The following is a 20,722-nucleotide window of genomic DNA, read 5'->3' as shown; positions in this document are numbered from 1 at the left end:
CAAACTCAAAGGTAATGCCTGTTCTTCCTTCCCTTCCCAGCATCTGTCTGGCTTTTTCTTTTTCTTCCCCTTTCCTCCCCTGTCATTTCCCTTCCTTTTGTTTCCACTTTTCCCTTTTTCCTTACCTGCTTCTCTTCTGGGAAGAAGAAGGGAGCACATGCTACTCTCCCCCTTATGACAAGTTACTTTTTCAAGTGGCTGGGATTCAGCACATCCCTCTCAAAGCTTCCTGTCAGCACTATCAGCTCTCATCCTTCCTGCCTTTGTTGGTTCCTGGAAGCACTTCTACCTTTCTAATCCGAGGACCCTCTGTTGCTGCTGGCCAAGCCTTGGGAGTTAATAATTACAAAGACTAATTACATCTGGTGTGCTTTGCAGAGCTGAAGATCTTTCCCCTCCTCCCAAAAGTTCTCTGAAGATAGCAAAGGTTGCAGCCAGAGACACAAACATCCCGGACACTCCGTTCCCAGACTTCAGAGCATGGGCTTGGCCTGTGCTGTCCCCACGGATCCCGGCCATGAGGCAGGGCAGGGCTGGAGGTGACACAGACACCCAGGAGATGCTGGGACAGAGGACTGCTCTCTGTGCGGTATCCACAGCAAAATCCTGCAGTGGACACCAGGATCACCATGTCTGACTCTCCTGCCTCCGGTGTTGGGTCTGTCCCAGAGGCAGAGGATGGACAAGCTGAGAGCAGGGAGGGGGCTGTTGCTGTGTGTGAAGGCTCCAAAGGAGTACGGCTGCCTGGAGGGAAGCCCAGGGCAACGGCAAGGTAGGATGTGATGGGAAATGTCCTCTGAGGGCAGCAGCAGGTTTTGGTTCAAAATTCCGGTGCTGTCAATCCACAGGTGGCAATGGGATCCACTGTGGAACAGGGGTGACAGCAGAAGTGGTTTGCCCGTTGGATTCTGAGCCCAGTGCTCCCGTTGAAGTATAAAAACCCTGGACAACCAGCAGCCGATTTCCCCCCCGGCCAGATTTCCCCCATCCTTCCACCTTCCTGCGTTTACATCCCAGGTTTTCTCTCTATATTGGCTTTGTGTGGCACTGTTTTGGTAGCGGGGGGCTACAGGGAAGGAGAGGTCCACCGGCAGCCTATGGAGAAGCCCACAAGGGAGCGCAGGCATGCCCGAAGGAGGCTGTAGCCCCACAGGGAGCCTGTGCTGGAGCAGGGTCCTGGCAGGACATGTGGAGAGAGAGGAGCCCGCGCTGGAGCTGCCTATTCCTGACCCTGTGGAAGGGACCCACGCTAGGGCAGTGCATGAAGAGCTCCTTGGAGAAGGAGGACTTCTCACGTGGGAGGAACCCCACGCTGGAGCAGGGGCGGAGTGTGAGGCATCCTCCTCTTGAGGAAGAAGGAGCAGCACAGACAGCAGCCCCCATTCCCCAGCCCGCTGTCGGGAAGGAGGCGGAGGAAGCCAGCAGCGATTCCGAGCCGGGCACGAAGAGCGGAGCGGAGGGACGGTTGTCGGACATTTCCTTGCACGTCCTCCCTGCCCCGCGGTGAGTCCACGGGTGACAAACGCCGCTGGCTGCCAGCTCAGCCCGTCCCGCCCGTGCCCGCAGGGACCCCCCGGGCCGGCGGCGCTCAGGGCGCAGCCGCGCCGCATCACGTGGGCGGCGGGGCCGCGGCTGCCCGGGATCGGCTCCGGAGCCTCCGGGAACCGGTCCCGTTCTGGCTCCTCCGGGCGCGGATCCGCCGGGGCCTCCGGGTCTGATCCCTCCTGGCCCGGCTCCTCCGGGCGCGGATCCGCCGGAGCCTCCGGGTCTGATCCCTCCTGGCCCGGCTCCTCCGGGTCTGATCCCTCCTGGCTCGGCTGCGGCTCCTCCGGGCACGGATCCGCCGGAGCCTCCGGGTCTGATCCCTCCTGGCTCGGCTGCGGCTCCTCCGGACACGGATCCGGTGGCGGCTCCGGGTCGGGTCCCTTCGGGCACAACTCCCGCTTCGGCTTCTCCGGGCACGGCTCCCGCTCCGGCTGCGGCTTCTCCGGGCGCGTCTCCGCTTCTGGCTCCGGCTTCTCCCCCGAGCTCCCGCTCCCGGTGCGGTTGCACCGGCCATGGGGGCTGTGGCGGGCGCGCCTCCGCCGTGAGCAGCATCGGCAGCAGCGGGACCCAGCGATGTTGCGGGGGTAGGTGCGGGTCTGCACGGGGAAGGAGTGGCGTCCGTGTGCCGGGGCTGTGTGCCTCCGTAGAGTCCGGGAATGGTTTGTGTTGGAAGGGGGTCTTGAAGTTTTCTCCTGCCGCGGGCAGGGACACCTTCCACTAGACCGGGTTCCTCCAAGCCTTGTCCAACGTGGCGTGGACACTTCCAGGGATGGGGCAGCCACGGCTTCTCTGGGAAATCTGTTCCATCACTCTCACAGGGAAGAAGTTGTGTGGAAGCCAAGTAAGGAGATAGAATACGGAGGCAGCAGCATCCCCAGATACAGAACTTGACGTTTCATTGCTAAGGAGAAGACAAGAAACACCAACGTGTGTTCTGCTATAATATAATAACATAAAAATAGAATAAACCACAGCCAGATGCTCTGCCAAACATTTGAGGGATGATGCTGAGCACACTTGGGATGATGAGCCACTCTGGACTGATGCCGGTCCATGGCGGCGCAGGTCAGGCATCCATCCCAGTGGGGATGGAAAAGTCAGGCCCTGCTCCCAAACCTGGAGTAAGAGTTTAACCTGGAGAGAGCTGGAGGCTGCTTGCACAGGAAACAACCCCGTCGGATCAGCGCTGCAGGAAACATGTGGGGCCCGCTGGAAAAAGTGCAGATCCTGCACATTTTTTTGCTTTTTCTACAGAAACCAACTTTAGAAGGTTATTGGGTGTTGGGAAATTTTTTTTTGTGTGTGTGTAGATTTGCATTTCTTGTGTCAATGCATGACTCTTAGGATATGATCCATTTTTCCTGGAAAGACAGCTACCCGTCAGCAAGAGAGGAAGTGTTTCTGGTGGTCCTTTGGTCTCTGGGATAGGATTTCAGAGCCCCGCCTGGACACTGAGCAGAACCAGCATAGCCAAAGCTTCCATAGGGATTCTGTTTGCATGGTGTGGAGAAAGAATGAGCTATTCTGTTGTAGATGAGTTTCCAGGATATGTTTTTGGCATTACAGAGTGTGGGTGGGACCGTTTAATTCCTCCATATCCTCCAGTTTTCTTCTGTAGCGTGTGGAAATACGCTGAAATATCTGTCTCCTGAGGCAACTTTCAGCTGAGAATTAGAGAGTCATAAAGGAACAACATTATTTTTTCCTTCCTGTGGGTTAGATTAAGTGTATTTATATCAGTAGGCTGGTGAAATGTCCCTTTTCCTTGCTGCTTCTTTTATTTATTATTTTTATCCTCAGTGCTCTGGTTTTCTTGCTCCTTTCTGGTGTGAATTCTTCCCAGTGTTCTGAGAGTTCTTCACGTGTGCTTTTCCACATGCTTTCCTATGACACCTGAGCTGATTCAGCTGGGACCTGCAGCTTTGTTCCCTCTTTGGAAGGTAGCTGTGGACAGCTGTTGGTCTTGGACAGCTTGGGGGGCACAGAAAGGGAGAAATTAGAGTGGAAAAGGTGATAGAACACTCTGGACTGAGGAGATAAGCTGAGCCTGTATGGAGTCAGAGCAAGGGGAAAGAGCATGGCCTGGCCGGAATGCAGGAGAGGAGAACACAGAGATGGGGCAAAGGAGAGAGGAAAAAGTGAGCCTGAGCAAAAAGAGGTGATGGCTGCTCTGCAGGAGGAGGTGGTGGGTGAGGAGCAGTGTCCAGGAGTGTGGGAGGAGGTGCACAAAGAGAAGGGCACCAGAGCTCAGCCAGAGCTTGTGAGCCAGAGATAAGCAGCAGCAGGTTAATCAGCAGGGCAGTGTCTGTGTCTGGGCAGGGCAGAAAGCTTCCATGTGGGGAGGGCTTGGACACATTGCCCCTGCCTTCAAATGGAGGGAGATTCCATGGGGAGAGTTCAGTGAGGAAGAGGAGAAATGCAAACACCACAGTGACAGCAGTGCCCTGCATACAGGCACTCAAATGATGTTTTCCATTCCTAAAACTTCTCCAGCCTCTGTGTTAATTTGGGAGTTGACAAAGCCCTGCTGAGCACTGGGGTGCAGTGTCCTGGGTCACTCTTTTGGTTTCTTCTTTCTAGGGTGTTTCTGCTTGCTAGCTACTGAAACTAAAAAATAGGGCTTCGACTCAGCTTGGGGAAAATACATTGGTTTAGACAGCTCTGTGGGGGATTTTGGTGGGACATAGGTGGGAAAATAGGTTAAAAATTTGTTAAAAATAGATATTTTCCTTCTGGAGCAGATGCAGGGGGTAGAGGAAGGCTGGGTTGGCAGCAGAGGGGATTGGGCTCTTTATATTAAGAATGGGAAAGCTGTATTGCCTTTTTTTGCCTTTTTTATTTGCTTCCCTACTTCAGTAGGGAAGTCTGACCTTAGGTCTGCTGGGTGTATCCTGGAATCTTAAAAATCTATCTGCAGGGTGTTTTTCCTGGACAGCAGGTGAGAATGGGATCTGTCCTTAGTTCTCCTGGTTATGATCCTGAGTTAATGAGGACATCTTGCCAAAAGGGTAAAGCACTTCCATAGGGTTGCAGGGCAGAGGAACAGGTGCAGCTGTTGCTGCCCAAATTCTTCCCCATCACCCTCCCTGCCTCATTCCCACTGCCCGTGCCCAGGACTGGATGTGTTGTGAGTGTTGTAGGAAGGTTCTGGATCACCCCCATGCTCATTTTCCCTGTGCTGTTACCCCCAGCCAGGTCAGTTTGGAGGAAGAGAGCCAGAATCCACCTGCTGTGGGACACTGGAAGCCCCTGATGCCATCCAAAGGTGACAAGGAGGAGCCAGAGGGTGGATGCCAGGATGCTGGAGGTGTGCATGAACCCCAATCCACGGAGCAGCTCAACGTGTCCCGGCTGCGCAGCTCCTCGGTGGAGATCCGGGAAAAGGGCTCGGAGTTCCTGAGGGATGAGCTGCACAAAGCACAGAAGGTGAGCCCCAGGGTTTTGGGGAACTCCTGGGGAAGGTGGCACAGGTTGGAGCAGAGGGGACTTTCCTGGAGGTGGTGACAGGAATCTTGGGTCATGGATCAGGTGCTGGGGTGGGGAGGAAGGGCTGTGGTTGACAGGCTGGGGAAGGGCATCAGCATTCCTATCCCTCTCCATTTCCTCAACAGGAGCTGAAGCTCAAGGACAAAGAATGTGAGAGATTGTCAAAAGTCCGGGAACAGCTGGAGCAGGAGCTGGAGGAGTTAACAGCCAGCCTGTTTGAGGTACCACCCTCTTCCTTTCCCATCATTTCTTAAGATAAGCTTGCATCCAGCTCCTTTAAGACAGGCTTTCCCTGGACTTCCAGCTCTCCTCTCACAATTTCCTCCTCTCCCTTGTTGTTCTTTCCCATTTGGAGAAGCAGAGCTGGCCAGTGGTGCAGGTAGAGCCTTTACCTGGATTTCCTTCCCCTTCTAGGAGCTGTGGGGTGGCATAAAGAGCACGGTAGTTACAGCTCCAGAACGTGGGAATGCCTGGAGCTGGAGCCAAGCATAGCTCCCTGTCCTTCTCCATGCTTGCTCTGCAGTCTGGGCAGCTCCTCTGCAATAGAGATGATTCCCTGGCTCATCCCAGCCCTTGCTGGGGATGGGAACATGCTGGATGTTCTCATCCACTCTGCTCCAGTGAGTGTCCAGAAGGCTTGCTGGTTTTTGGTTTTGTTTTGGTGGTTTTTTGTTGTAATGGGATTCTTGGCCAAGCTGTATCCTGGCAAAATCCTGTTCACCAGCAGCTCTAATGTCTGGATCTGTGTCGATAATGAGGAAAGCCAGAGCCCATCTGTACCTTTGAGATGCAGGGCTGTGAGAGCCAAGGAAGCACTCCCTCCCAAAATTTTGGCTGCCTGAGCACAGGGTGATCTTGGAGATCATGTAGCCAAGGGCTGTGCCCTCCCTTTGGTGGCCTTGGCCAGATGCTGTTTCCAGACTGCAGGGAGGCCCCAGCTGGGCTGCATCCTGCTCCCCTCTTCCTGTGGGCAAAGCTTCCAAGCCAGTTTGCACCATTTGGCCCCCACGCGAGCTCCAGCTCCTGCTGGGTGACAGCCATGCCTGGGGCAGTGGGACCAGCTGCTCCAAAAGGGGAGCAGGAGCAAAGTGCAATAACAAGGCAGGCAGGAGCAGTGCCCTCACCAACACTGAGCAATGAGTGTGGATCAGGATCAGAGCCACAGGCAGCAGTCAGGGTCAGGAGCCGGTGCAGGCATCACCCAGCAAGGCTGCAGTGACTGCAGGAACCAGGCTGACGTCAGGCTGGAGTCACAGCTCTTGGGATAGGGGCAGGCACAGCTGTGGTGTGGAACAGGGGGTTCTAATGTCAAAGCAATTCCCAAGGGCAAGGAAAGTCAGGTCTTTGCTTCTGGCATTCTTCTCAGCAGCCCCTATCAGTGAGAGATGACCTTGGCCAGCTAAACTCCTTAACTTAGCCAGCTACACTCCTGGAAAGGGGGTGCACTCCAGGCTCTGGCACTGTGAGCCTTCTCTGGGAAACTCTGAGGGAAGGCTCTGCACAGCTGAAGGAACAAACCCCCTGGATGTGGCAGGGATGTCTGTCCCCTTGCCTGAAACGTGTGATGTGGCAAACCTGGGGCCTGCCTTGTTGGCTGTGTGAGCTGGGGTGTGGCAGGTGGATTAAAACTCTCTCTGGTGCAGGAAGCCCACAAGATGGTGAGAGAAGCCAACACCAAACAGGCTGCAGCAGAGAAACAGCTCAGGGAGGCCCGGGGCAAGGTGAGTGACTCTCTGTGACTTCATTTTTGGGGTTGGTGTGGTGGCATCTCTGCCTAGCCCGGCCACAGGGCTGTTTGCTGGCTGAGCAGAGTGAAGTGCAGCTTCATCTCTCTGAGATGCTGTGGTCCCTTTCTGGCAGACTCTTGAGTGAGTGGGAAAAGGCCTCACAGACATTCTTGCATTGCAGTTTCCTGCTGATCCTGCTCTCTCTAGGGAAATGGATCCACAGAGAAATAATGAGTTCAATTGTTACAGCCCTGGGATGGAAGGATAGAGCAGGAACCTGGGGAGTTGGAATTTCCTGACATGGCTGCACCACAGGGCTGCTCAAATGGCTCCATCTTGAGGAGAGAGACATTTCTTTGGAATCATTAGTTCTGAAAAGAGCCTGCGACAGAAGGGGTAGATTCCCATCAGCTGCTGTTTAAAATTCTGGATGATGGTGGCACTGGGAGGATGGGAAGAGGCTTCATGGCTGGACTTTTAGCTGCTTCCCTGTGGCTTCAATATTTGATGGGATGCAGCAAACTGGAGTCCAGCAGGTGCCGAGGGTGACTCTTGCTTGTGTCCCCAGATTGACATGCTGCAGGCAGAGGTGACAGCCCTGAAGACGCTGGTGATCACATCCACACCGTCCTCCCCGAACCGGGAGCTGCACCCTCAGCTGCAGAGCCCTTCCAAAGGTGGCTTCAGGAAGGGCCATGGGAGGAACAAAAGCACCAGCAGTGCCATGGTGTCAGCTGCCAGCCAGAACGTGGCTCCAGAGCCTGTCAGCCGCGAGTGCAGAGAGGTGGGTGTGGGACATCCAGCAGGAGTGCAGAGAGGTGGGTGTGGGACATCCAGCCAGGAGTGCAGAGAGGTGGGTGTGGGACATCCAGCCAGGAGTGCAGAGAGGTGGGTGTGGGACATCCAGCCAGGAGTGCAGAGAGGGTGGGTGTGGGACATCCAGCCAGGAGTGCAGAGAGGTGGGTGTGGGACATCCAGCCAGGAGTGCAGAGAGGTGGGTGTGGGACATCCAGCCGGGAGTGCAGAGAGGTGGGTGTGGGACATCCAGCCAGGAGTGCAGAGAGGGTGGGTGTGGGACATCCAGCCAGGAGTGCAGAGAGGGTGGGTCAGGGACATCCTGAGCATCCAGAGCTGGCTTCAGGAAGGGCCACAGGTGGAACAAGAGCACCAGCAGTGCCATGGTGACATCTGCCAGCCAGAATGTGGCTCCAGAGCCTGTCAGCCCGGAATGCAGAAAGGTGGGTCGGGGACATCACCTGCGTTGACCTCGGAACCACTGCTCTGGGAGCTCTGGGCTTCTCACAGAGCTCTGTGGTCTCACTGAGCAGCTGTTTGTGCCCTGTTCCCTAAATTTGTGCTGAGGCAGCCACTGGAGGGCTTCCTTTTGTGGGGGTTTCCTCTTTGTCGGGACAGGAAGCAGTTGAGGCGTCACTGAGGGGCAGATCCAGGGGGTGCCAGTGCTGTGAGCAGATGTGGAGAGCTGCTGAGCAGAAGCTGGTTCCACTATCCAGATGTGGACACAGCTGTCCTGGGAAGCAAATAGGAAGCACTTGGTCAGGAAAAAATGAAACTGAAGAAAAATGTGCTGCAGGAATGTGTCTCATAGGTGATTTTTTGGGAACTACGGACCTGTGTTGTGAAGAATTGTTGAGGGAACACAAAGGCTTGTTAAAGATTTGGATCTGTCATTTCTTTATGGAGGCAACTTCCACAGGGTGCAGATCTCCTGTGGTTTCAAATCTCAGGGCTCAGCCTCCAGAGTTCCCAGTGTTATATATCAAGGATGGGATGGTTTTTTGTCCTTCAGAATCCTTATGGGAGAAGTGATAAAAGGGAACCTGGCATTCAGAGAATTGGTGCTCTATGGGAAAGATCTTAAATTGGGCCTAAAAATGGTAATTTCTGTTCCCTTTCTGCACCTCAAGCTGAAGTCTAAAGATGTGGCCTGTGGCCCTGTGGTGCCTTGAGGACCATGCTCAGTTCCTGCAGGGCAGGACTTGAGCCTTTCTCTGTATCTCATGTTTTTTACCTCCCTCTTTGCCTGTCTCTCTAAACCTCTTCCTTCACTGTCTGTCTTTCCCTCTGCCCTCCAAGTCTGGTTTCCCTGCTCTTCTCTCCCTGCTCCTTTGCATCCTCCCTGGGAAGGCTATCCACATCACCTATGAGCCAGGCTGGCAGGCCTTGGGAGCAGATGCTTCCTCCTTCTCCTCTTCCTCACGGCAGGTAACCAACCTTTGGGAATGGGTGGGACCCACCTGCCTCTCACGCTTCCAGCCTTTCAGTTCCAGCTTCCTTTTATGCTAATCTCCATTTTTTTTCCTTTCATTTTGCTCTTTCTCCATTTTTTTTCCATCCTGTGGCTCTGAAGCTGTTGCTGGTCCCAGGTGAGCAGTCTCCATGGCACGAGGGGATGTGCTGGAATCTGGACTTTTCCAGCTGCATTCACTCATGTTCTTTGTGTTGCTCAGCTTAGTTTTATTTTTTCCTTTCAGAAACTTTTGTTGGGCTTGTAGGAGCTGCTCTGTCAGTCAGGTTGGTGCTTTGCCCAGTGATCCATCTGGGATTTAAATGACAGATCCCACAGAGTCTCCTCTTGCCCCTCATCATTCCTGCCACGAGTTGAGCGTGCACTTTGTCTATTTGGTGGTTGTGTGGTGGCTTTCCTGCAGCCACTGGAAGGAGGAAAAGCCACCTGGAGGAAAATGGGATAGAGAGGTGCCTGCAGGCTTCTGGCACACACAGCCCAGGGTGGCTGTGTCACTGTGGCACAGAACTGCTGCTGGGTGGGACACGAGAGATCCTTGGAGCCAGGCAGCTCCCCTCAGATACTTCTGTGATGTCTGAGCCTCTCCAGCTGCAGAGCAGATGTTTCATGGGTTTCCTGCATAGTATCAGGTACTTTCTGACAAGGTATTCCTCCCTCTTCCTGCTCCTCTTGGACACTTGCTGCAGGTCGACTCCATTTTATTTGCTGAGTTCCAGGCCTGGAAGGAATCTCCAACTCTGGACAAATCCTGCTCCTTCCTGGACAGAATTTACCGAGAAGATGTAGGACCTTGTCTGGACTTCACCAAGCAGGAGGTGAGTGGTGGAGAAGCAGGAGCAGCTGGCAGCTCTGGAGTGTTCCCTTCCTGGAATTCATTCCTGCTCTCCCTTGTTCTGCTGCAGCTGTCGGAGCTGGTGCGAGTGGCAGTGGAGCAGAACACCCTCACCATCGAGCCCGTGGCTTTCCAGGCTGTCCCTGTGGGGAAGGTGGCAGCAGAAGAGTGTGGTGGCCCCAAGTAAGGACCATGTCTCCCTGCCTTGTCCCCTCCTTGCTGCTGGTTTGTCCCCTGTCATGGAGTGATGTGACAGGCAGCCTGGGGCCACCTCCCACTAGCGGGAGTGATGTGATACTCCAAACAGAGGAGGGATTTTATTCAGATATTAAATGGAAGTCCTTTCTTACCTTCTGAGGTGTCCCTGTGACAGAAGGGACATGCAGGTTTCCTACCACTTTTCCTGCAAATTATTCCCCAAACAACCCATCCTGTGTTTATCAGTTTCCTTTTGATTTTTTAAATTTATTTTTTGTCTTCACAGTGGCTTCCGGTCACAAATCGTAACGTAAGTGAAATATTTATTGTTCAGCCAGTGATCAAAGGTCTCTGGAGCATTAACAAGTCACTAACTCAGCACCATGTGACAATTTGGAGGTTTTTGCTGAGCTGACCTAACTCTTTAACTCTGTCTCAGTTCCACCCAGGCAGGAAGGGAAGGAGCCCATTGGCAATAAAAGACCCAAAAGGAATTTGTTCCCTTTTTCCCCAGATGCAAAACACTGATTTTTATGGCTATTTTGGTTTGTTTGATTGTGATAGCTGTGGTTTTACACCAAGTGGTACCAATCAAGCAAGAGTCACTTTTCCAGAATGTTGCAATGCTCAAATATGTGGCTCCTTACAGGTATCTTGTTTACAAAGTTTTTGGTCACCCTGCACCTTTTGGGAATTCAGTCTCCTTAGGCTGTGTTAATATTTGGTAAATGATTACTTCTCCTTGCATCTGGACACTTGGAACCCGTGCTTCCACTCTTGGCTAATGTTTGCCTTGAGAGCAGTGGAAAACAAGTCTAGGGACAAGCTCAGGAGCTCTCTGAAACATCTGCTCCCCTCTGCTGTCACCCCCTGTGGCTCCCTAGAGAAGGTTTTTTGCAGTTTGGGAGTGATGTTCCTCTTCCTACTGAGTCCCTGAGGAACAGGGTGATAACTGTGCACTTGTAAATTCTCCTTTATTGCTTTAAGTGATTATGGGAATCATCTGCCTTGCAAATAGCAGGAGAAAAGGGAAGAAAATAAAGGAATGCTGCACCCCTTGCAGATTATTGTATGGAAAAGGCTGTTTTCACCCTCTGAAATCTCAAAATTGGGAAGCCAAGCTCCTTTCCTGTCTGCCCAAGGAGGGGTTGGCTTGTTTTGAGTTCTTTGAGTATGTGCAAATCCTGCTCAAATGCTGGATTTACCTGTTTTGAGGGCAGCTCTGGTGCCCAGCCAGTGTGTTTACATCTCACCAGGAAAGCTGATACACCTGAGCCTACCTGGAATGTGGGGGACATATGCAGAGACCAGGGGACATTGAGGCTCTGCTCCAGCCTCACTTCTTTAATATTTCCTGTGGTTTCCTCTGGGGCTCTGTGTCAGGGAAAAGGTGCTTTCATCTAAAATCTCCTAAACTTGCCATTTATGGAATATTTCCAGGAGCAGAAGAATATCAGCCAAAGGGGATTTTTTTTCCTTCTTCGCACTGCCTGACACAGGGGTGGCTTCTGATCTCTCACTTCCATCTCTCCAGGTGGCTGAATTGCTGGATCTGTGCTGTGCCACTGGATTGCTGAAGTGCTGTTCCCTTTTCGTGCAGGAAGTGTGCTCTGAGCGGCCTCCCCAGGACCTGCAAGCACCGGATCATGCTGGGGGATTCTGGGAATTACTACTACATTTCCCCTTCCTGCAGGGCCAGGGTAAGTCCTTCTTAGGGTGCCTTGACCTTCCAACATCATTCCATGCCCTGCAGTGGGTGAGTTCCTGAGGGTCAGCTCTGGAATTGAGGAAAAACTATGGGATTGAGGTTGTTCCTGAGGTTGAGGTGGCTCTTAGTTGGTGGTTAGGGGGCAGATCCAGCTCTTCCTTCTGCTTACAGATAACCTTCAGTGTGTTCACTTGGCATGATTTCATTCAGTACAGAGCTTTGATTGTTTGGCTCTATTGTTATTATTTAATTCCCCTTTGTAAAACACAATGATTTTCTGCTCTTTGGAGGCTGTTACTGTTCCAGTCCAGATCTGTGCCTGGCTATGGGAACAAACTGTCCTTTCTGTGGAGGGGAGGGAGAAGGTGGATCATTTGTTAATGTTGCTCTTGGGGCTCTTGTTCTGAGGAGGATTTTACAAGTCAATTCTTTCCTGAGCTGATATCACAAAATTTGTTTTCTGTGCACGAGTTTGAGTCATTTTCATCACTTACACCAAAGTAATGTCTCAAATCTTTGTTCCTTTGTTTTTTCCCCTCTTCTCTCTCTGTCACCCAGATCACAGCAGTGTGCAACTTCTTCACCTACATCCGCTATATCCAGCAAGGCCTGGTGAGGCAGGATGGTAAGAGCTGGCTCCAGGGGGATGCTTTCTGTGGGGGCAACTGGGAGGAATTGGGAGGAGCTGTTTGGAGTGACAGGAGTGGGGTTGGCTGGGAGTGTCTTGGAGAAGCAGATAAATGACAAAAGAGAGGCATGAGGGGAGCATCTCTTCCTTCCTTATCAGCTTCCTGGGAGCTTTGCTCAGGGTGGAGCTGGTAAGGGGTGACCTGATGGGCCTGTCCTGCTTCCTTCCCCTCTGGGAATGCTGGGAGCACAGCAGAGTAGGAGCTGTGCTCCTACTCCTTCCTTACTGACTTTTTGGTGTTTTTTTCCCCTTCTCTGCCCCTGTTGTGCTTTGCAGTGGAGCTGATGTACTGGGAGGTCATGCGGCTCCGCAGGGAGATGTCTCTGGCCAAACTTGGATTTTATCCCAGCGAGATGTGAGCAGAGCCCTGAGCCTGGAGGAAACTGCTCCTGGAGGAAGGGCTTGGAGTGCAGTGCCTGTCCTGCTCCCTCCCACCTTCCCTCTCCTGGAGCACGGAGCAAGAGGCACAACTTCCACCTTCAGCTGTCCCACTCCTCCAAGTATGACTGGAATGCAGCTGCCACGCTGCCCCTGGAGCTGGGCTGGCCCTGGCTGCTCCAGGATGGCCATCCATGGACTCTGGAGTCTCCTATATGCAGTGTACATCCATTTTTTTAAACCTTTTGTTTTTATATGCAGCCTGCTTTGGCATAACCTGAGGCCAGGCCTGTGCAGGGTGGGAATTCTGGACCTTCCTTGTGAGCCACTCTGTCAGGACAGATGCTGGCTGTCTGTTCCACTCGTTTTTTTGGGATGGAGGGGGTGCTGTCCCTGAGGTCTTGCTGACCACAGCAGCCCTGAAAATGCCAGCAGAGCACAATAATCTTGAACAGTTTGTTTCCAAGTACTTCCTTGTTCCTTTTCAAGGAGCATGCAAGAGAAGCTTGTTGCCAGCAGAGTCACAAAGAGGGATTTGTTCCTGTTTTTAGCTGGATGTTTGGCACTGGGTTATGCAGGCTGGGGAATGGCTGGAGCTGTGCACCTGGGGCCTCCAGCAGAAGAAAGGGAGCAGGGAAAATTCCTGACTCCCAGCAGGCTGCAGGATTTTTTCCCTGGACTAGGGAATCTGCTGGAGTTGTCAGAGGCAGGACCCTGTGGCAGTCCCTGATGTGAAGTGCCCCATGATGCTCCTAAACACAAACATCACCCACAAACAAGTCTTGGAGCTGTTCCTGCTCTTGAGGGAGCTTTGGGCAGTCCTGTTTCCACTCTTCAGGCAGAACCCCTGCCCCAGGTTGGGTTCTTTGTGTCTCCAGAAGGGATGTGCCCAGGCTGGGCAGTCCCAAAGCCCAGAGATTCCTTCCCAGTGTTATATTGGAGCTGAAGATGCCTGTCCACTGGGAATCATGACACTTTCTTGGCTGCCATCCCTGGTGAGGGAATCTGAGACCTCTTTGTGTGCCCATGAGGAATGTGGCTGAGGTTCCTGCCTGCCCCAAATTGTGCTGGGAGGGAGGGATGTCACTGGAGCTGTAGGAGTGCACAGGCCTGACACATCCTGAGCCCAAACCCAGGTTTATTAAAGCCATGACAGTATTTTGTAGCTAATTTAGCCTTTTTTTCAGTGACTCTGGAATCAGCTCAGCCATCACCCACTCTGGGGTTTCCACTTCTGACCGGGTTGTCACCCTGTCCCTCTGCCACCCTCAGCAAGCTGGTGCCCATCCTCAGCTCCTGAAGGATATTACAGGAGGAACTCGATTTTCTTCCACTGAGCTGCTGGATTTTGTCTAGGGGAGAGAGAAATAACACAGCTCTGGTTTCCCCAGCTGTGGATTTCAGCTCAGGTGAATTCCACCCCTGGAATTTCTCCCTGAATCTCTTCCCCCATCCTTTCTATCTCTCTATGTCTTCCTATGCCGTGAGCTGCTACACTGCACGAACATTGCAGCACTGGGAATGAGATGATCTCTCTGGCTAGGAGATGTTTTGGTTTGTGGGATATTTTTTCCCCCTTGGTGTCACGTTGAAAAGCACTTTGAGACCAAAGGAACTGGAGCAATGCCTTGTCTGAGGTTGTCTTGCATTTCAAACAAAGGAGAGAACAATTTGTGAAGGAAAATGAAGTCACTCCGTTAGCAGCGGGATGGTTGCACCCTGCTCTTTCATAAAGGAAAATAAACATTTGCTATTAACCTCTACAAGCCTGGTTGGAGTTGGAGGGTTGGGGTGCTTGGGGTTCAAGAGAAAATACTTCAGGATGGAGTTTGGGGTGCTTTTATTCATCAGAACAGGTACCTGTTCTTCCTGAGGGAAGCTGAGGCATCTCCTGCTCAGTTGTGTCTCCTTTAATTTGCTGGCTGGAAGCACTGCACGGGTGCTGGGTAATTGGGGGATCTTCTTCCTTCCTCTTTCCTCATCAGTCTCCCACTTCTCCTCTCAGCAGGCAGAGGGTTGGGGTCACTCTGGTTTCACTAAAACCTTTTGCTCTCCTCCCTGCTCGGCTCTGCACATTACCATGGAAGATCTCATCCCCTCTGATGAGACAGAGGTGACAGTGGGAGAGCTGCGTGCAGAAAGGGATTTAATTTCATTTTCAATTAAAAAGCCGTGCAAGGATCTGGTTGTGCAGCACAGTCAGGCAGCCACGAGAGGGCACAGGCAGCCCAGGCAGGGACTGTCCTCCCTCCCTCCCTCCCTCATCCCTCCCTGGGAGAATGGAGCATCTCCAGGTCCCACCCCGTCCTGATCCTCCCTGCAGCCTCTTGACAGGAAAACATTCCTACAGCTCCCCTGCGCTGCTGGGAAAGGGAATTGGGCAGCTGGCGAGTGGAAAGGAAGGATTTGGATTTCTGTAAGGGATGGTCAGGCAAGACACTGGAAATGCTTTCCTGTGTCTGGGTCTTTCAGTGCAATGTCAGCAGGGATTGCTGTCAGAAACTTCCCTGTGACATTGGCTCCTAAGCTTCTAAGGTATGAGAATTCATCATGTCCCCTATTCCCAGCCTTTTCCACCAAAACTTTCCTGCTTTTTTCCCTCATGAATAAACCAGGGTTTGAACAGAGTCTCTGGGTGCTCTGGTACCTCCTGCAATCTTCCTTGCACCTATTTTCCCCCACAAAGGGTCTGCCAGAGTGTCCTGGGCTGAAATAAAGAGCTTCAAAGGGATGGGAGTTCAAAAATCTGCTTTTACAGATGTGTTTGACTTGCTTGATTTTGTTTTCATCCGTTTCCCTCAAGTTTGGGAGAGGGATATTTGGATGATGGTGGAGGTGAGTGCTGTGCACAATGAGGTGCTTCTAAGCATTTGTGGATTTGAGAAACTGGGATTTAGACCAGAGAGATTTGGTTGCTCCTGGCAGTTCCCTGTGTCTGCTGGCTGTTTCCTTTCCCTGCCTGTGGAATTACTCCAGCTTTGCTCAGGGCTGTAAATCAGGCTGTCTTTGTGCAGCTGGTCAGGCTGTCCCCACATGCCCACACACAGAGATGGATGGTTCCTGTTCCCAGGAACCAACAAATGAAAGATTTCAATTTTTTTATTATTATTTGCTCCAGGTGCAATCAAAGACGAGAGAAGATAAGCAGCTGGCCTTGGAAAAGTCAGGACTTTCCATGCTTTCCTGAGCTTCCTGTAGGATGAGTCCATCAAAGCAGAGAGGATTCCCTGCAGAACAGGCAGCACTGGGCCAGCCACGGGGAAATTCCAGTCATTTCGGACATTCAGGGAGTGTGGCCCTGCCAGGGGAGTCAGATATCCTGGCACAACTCTCAGTGTGCACGTGGCACCCGTGGCTGCGGCTGGCCAGCTCTGCCGAGGCAACCTGTTCCTAATAGGAGCAAATCCCTCTGGTGCCACCGGTGCTGGGGGCCAAGGGGTCAGATTTGCTGTTTGTCATGTCAATATTCCCATGTTTGTGCAAGGCTCACTGGGCTGAGCTGGAAAGTTGACTTCAGCCAGGCTGAGAAGGCAGCTGGACTTTGTGCTGGTTTATATAACTCCCAGAGAATGTTTCATCTCCTTTGGGAGTGGATTAGGATGGAAAGGGAACATAAAGAAAATGTCTAGTTGTGGGCTGGATGTGAGGGGAAGAAGGGAAAATGGCTTTGAAATGGCCTTAAGATGAAGGAGGATAGATTTGGGTGAGATATAGGGAGAAATCCCTGCAAGGGTGAGGAACCCCTGGCACAGGTTGCCCAGGGAAGCTGTGGCTGCCCCTGGGTGCCTGGAAGTGTCCAAAGCCAGGTTGGATGGGGCTTGGAGCAGCCTGGGACAGTGGAAGGTGTCCCTGCCCATGGCAGGGGTTTGGAATGAGATGGGCTTTGAGATCCCTCCCAACCCAAACCATTCTGGGATTCTGTGATAAATCTGAGCTGCCAGTGGTGTCCTGGCTCAGGAGATGAGATAGCACTGGCTGGAGTGATGGAGCAGAGGACAGCACGGAAGGTTTAGGAAAGAAGAGGCACTCCTTTACTTTTGTTAACTTAATCTTGAAATTATTCCCCTTGTAGCAGAAAACAGCTGCACAGGAAAAGCTGAGTCACTGATACAAACATTATTTACAAGTGACTCCAGTGATGGAAAAGCCATTTGTGCAGGAGTAGAATCCCAAAACAGCTCCCCTTGGGACTGAGAGGGGAACTGGGAGGAGGAAGCTGAAGGTGGAGGTGTTCCCCAGGAAGTTCTGCAGTGGAAATCTCAGCTCTCAGTCCTGTGCTGCTCACAGAGCTTCCAGGGATATCTGTGTGGGCACAAAGAACATCCTGAGCTTTTAACTCTGCTAATGCTCCTGGTTTCTGCTCCCTCTCTGGTACTGGGGCTGCAGGCTTCCCTCTGGCAGATGTAGCCATGAGATTGGCTCAAGGACAGCTCCCTGCCCTTAATTCCCCTGGCTCACTGTGCTAATTCTGCTCTGTTAATCACCTTAGAGTCAATTTAAGGTGCTTCATGCCAAAGGACACTTATGTGGGTCACAGCTCAGTGACACCTTTGCTCTTTTTGCATCAGCACCTGGACAGAGGTGACTTGTCCTTTGCCTTTGGTGACTTCACCTTTGTTAGGCCACCTGAGCCATCTGGCAGAACCAGGAGGAAGGAGGGAAGCAACAATCCAACTTTCCATCAAACTGAGGGCAGATAAATAATGTCTCAGGAGAGTTGGAGCAGTGTCTGATGGTCCCACGGGGCTTTTGGACAAGGAAAGTTTTGCAACCACCCCAAAATCTTGGCAGCTCTGGCAGACATTAGTCCTCAATAGAAGAGGGAAATTGGATTCCAAATCTGATTAGTTTCATGCTGGAATGATGTATATGTGGAGAAGACCTCATGGACTGTGTTTGAGTAGTGCCTGAACCAATTGAGTTGGGAAAACCCAAAAAACCATTTTTCTGTTGTCAGCAGTTGGGCATTGCTACTTTCTCCCCACTGTGCTGGTTTTAAAAGCCTGGCTTTACACGTTCTAAATACACAAATGAGTTAAACCCTCTCTTACTGCAGCCTCTGGGACTCATCCCTGTGCCAACACCACCACATCCAGGAGAGCTTCTCTGAAACCATTTACTAAATATTTCAATAGAGACCTTTAATAGAGAGACATTGCAGAAAGGAAATTACTTCTTAATCTCTGTCTGCTGTTTTGTGTTTGATTCATTTGTGCATCACAGGACAGAGCAGGCTCAATGTCTTTTTGGTTTTAATTCTTTATTTTATGCAGACAAAACCATTCCCGGGGAATGGTTTCGGCTTGAAGGGATCTCTAAAGATCATCCAGCTCCTGACTTGCCCAGAAGCTCCTGCTGCACCATTCAAGCCCAGACATCCTGTTACTGTGGAGCTGTTGATTTTCTGCAGGGATGTGGAGGAGTCATGGTGCTGGAATGCTGCTGGAACACTGTGCCTTCACCATTCCTTGCCCTCTAGTGCTGTTGGATTCCGTTTCACTCGCATACCTTCACCAAATCAGGTGTTCAGTTTTAGACTCAGTGAGCTCCAGCATGATGGGGAGACAAGAATGAGCAAGGCATGGAATTGGAATTGGCAGCAGTGCTTTGATTTCTGGTCACACTTTATTTCCCCCTCCCCGGGGTGATGGTGAAGCATGGGCTGTGCTACTTTGCTCCCTTTGGGGTTGTAAGCGTGCCCTAAAGGTTTGTGGACTTGCAAAGGTGATAATTTCAGCTCTGAGTGATTTACTTGGAGATGCTGGACCAGGAACTGGCCCCAGCTGAGAAACCAGCAACATCTTCAGCTCAGAACCCAAACTTCCAGGTTTTATTAGGCATCTATCAGCAATAAGGGAACAAAACACACAGAGGAAGTACAATATGGCTTCTATATTTTATAGAAAAACCAACTGCTGCTAAATGAAGGCCAGGCTAATTGAGGCCAATTAAATTAATCAGCCAAGTGAACCAGCCACACCCATGCTGAGAAGGATGGGTGCCATCACAGGCAATTACTGTGATTAATCCTCTCACTGTGATCCCCACAGCCAGCACCTGGCCAAGAAGTTGGGGAGTTACCTAACTGTGCTCAGGAGGATGCTGCAGGCAAAGGTGGTGCTTCCAGGTGAGGATCCTTCTGCTTGGCATTTTCCCACTCCTTTCTTGAATTTCTGCTGAGCCTCCCTTGACCTGAGCAGCCTGGGCTTGACCTTCAAACCTCAGAGTTTGGCAGAAGGTGGAAAAGCTCTGACACAGGGTATTTTAGAACACAGCATCATTCACCCCAGTGAACTTACATTTGTACTCTCCAACCTCTGTGGAGGGTAGATAACATCTTTATTTTTATTTTATATAATTATTTATTTATATGACTTATAATTATTGTATTTTATGTTCTGCTGTGGGGAAATTATTCACCTCCTGGCTCACTCTGGAATTCTGGATTATTCCCTTCATACTCTTTACATTGTAGTTTCCAAATGGATGTGTGTGTGGCTGGAAATGTGAACAGAATATTCACCTTACAGCAGCTCCAGAAATGCCCTGTCCTGTAGAAATCCTAGGACAGAGGGATGGTGTTGGGAGGACTCAGTATGGAAGTGTTTCTATGTGATGGTTGAGGTTTAGGCTAATTTTTCAATAAAATATATATGATAACATGATATAAACCAGCACAAACACAGAAAAAAAACTGAGGGTTTTTCAGAGGCTGAGCTTGCTGTTGTTTTTTTTGTTGTTTTAATTTTGGGGGTTTTTTTTAACAGTTTTAAAAACCTGTTGCAAGAAGGAAGCTCATAAATGTGGCTGTCCCATCCCTGGAAGTGTTCAAGGCCAGCTTGGAGGGGATAAAAACTGTACATCTGAACACCATGAAGTTGTTTCTCCCCATGCTGATGCCACACACAAATTATGTTGTGAAGAAGCTTCCTGAAACCTCTAGAACTGTGCCCCTGCAGAGTAAGTAAAACATGATTTTTTTTTAAAGGCAATATTGTTCAAAACAATATCGATTTGTAACAGTTAATTTTTGTGTAAGAGCCACCTGTGTTTGCATTCAGGGAACCTGTTTGTTCTGGGATGAAATGAAAGCCCTAAAAATGGGGTCATTTTCTGCTTGGAGTTCTGTGACACCTCGTGGCACCTGATTTTGGGCAGGATGAGTTTGCCTATGGAGCAATTCCTTTGGACTCTGGCAAGCTCCAGTGTTGGTTTTAGGGGGCAGATAAGGATAATCTGGCCATCACTCTGTCTCCTGACCCTGGAGAGCCTGTCAGTTCCCTCTGTCTGCCCCTTCACCTGATGGGACAGGTTTCAATGGGTTCATCTGCCAGAACCAGCTCTGTCAAAGCCTCTGGGCTGACCTCAAGACAGTTTTGATCTAAAATCCTCCGCTGGTGTCGACCCAAAACCCACCAGAGCATTGGATGGAGCTGTGGGTTGGAAAAGCTGCTGCAAGGTGGCTCACCCCAAGATGAGCCGTGAATGGGCACAAAATGGACTTTAAGAAAATTGTAATATGCTTCTATGAAGTTTTCACAACAACTTTGTTCTCAGCTGTTTCCTCAGACAGTCTGAAGGCCGAGCGTGGCCAGGCAAATCTTTGATAGGAAAATCTCATTTCCTTTGGTGTTTGTTCCCAGGATGAGGGGAAGCAGCAGTATTGATCCTGAGATTGTGGAGGCTAATAAAGAAATCCATCTGTGCTATTAAAGTCAAGGGTATCAAAGTAATAACACTAATTTCACTGTGTGAAGTGGAAAAAGGACTTTCCACACTCACTGGCTAACAGCTCCTCCATAAAAAGCCCCAGGAAAACCAAGGGAAGCCATAATAAGCAAGTCTGATCCCAGCTCCTTTTTTAGTTTGCTTCCACAGCGTTCTTGGCTTGGAA

At 51.2% G+C, this 20,722-nt stretch overlaps 1 protein-coding gene across 3 annotated transcripts; it reads left to right on the top strand.

The window, feature by feature from the left end:
* The first annotated feature begins 617 nt into the window (after window positions 1-617).
* Window positions 618-14,594, top strand: RAB3IL1 (RAB3A interacting protein like 1). Of its 3 annotated transcripts, XM_059474506.1 has the most exons (12): window positions 1,262-1,503; window positions 4,737-4,971; window positions 5,157-5,252; window positions 6,675-6,752; window positions 7,327-7,542; window positions 8,853-8,981; window positions 9,711-9,839; window positions 9,927-10,039; window positions 10,341-10,364; window positions 11,655-11,754; window positions 12,321-12,387; window positions 12,727-14,594. In XM_059474506.1, the coding sequence occupies exons 1-12, from the start codon at window positions 1,262-1,264 to the stop codon at window positions 12,807-12,809; spliced, it is 1,512 nt and encodes a 503-aa protein (XP_059330489.1). In that variant the 3' UTR covers window positions 12,810-14,594. The 3 variants fall into 3 exon arrangements, with proteins under 3 accessions (XP_059330490.1, XP_059330489.1, XP_059330491.1); XM_059474508.1 differs by lacking the exons at window positions 1,262-1,503; window positions 10,341-10,364 and adding an exon at window positions 1,796-2,129; XM_059474507.1 differs by lacking the exons at window positions 1,262-1,503; window positions 8,853-8,981; window positions 10,341-10,364 and adding an exon at window positions 618-772.
* The last annotated feature ends 6,128 nt before the right edge of the window (window positions 14,595-20,722 follow it).

Source organism: Ammospiza nelsoni, chromosome 6, assembly GCF_027579445.1.
Source record: "Ammospiza nelsoni isolate bAmmNel1 chromosome 6, bAmmNel1.pri, whole genome shotgun sequence".
Classification (NCBI taxonomy): Eukaryota; Metazoa; Chordata; class Aves; order Passeriformes; family Passerellidae; genus Ammospiza; species Ammospiza nelsoni.
Note: the sequence above shows the minus strand (reverse complement) of the source record. Positions and strands in the feature narration are given on the sequence as shown.

Excerpts from the sequence above, each read along its gene's own strand:
- RAB3IL1 (XM_059474506.1), top strand. The coding sequence starts at position 1,262 with ATGAAGAGCTCCTTGGAGAAGGAGGACTTCTCACGTGGGAGGAACCCC. Across the intron at positions 4,972-5,156 it reads AGCTGCACAAAGCACAGAAG|GAGCTGAAGCTCAAGGACAA; the intron begins GTGAGCCCCAGG and ends TTTCCTCAACAG. Across the intron at positions 10,365-11,654 it reads TTCCGGTCACAAATCGTAAC|GAAGTGTGCTCTGAGCGGCC; the intron begins GTAAGTGAAATA and ends CTTTTCGTGCAG.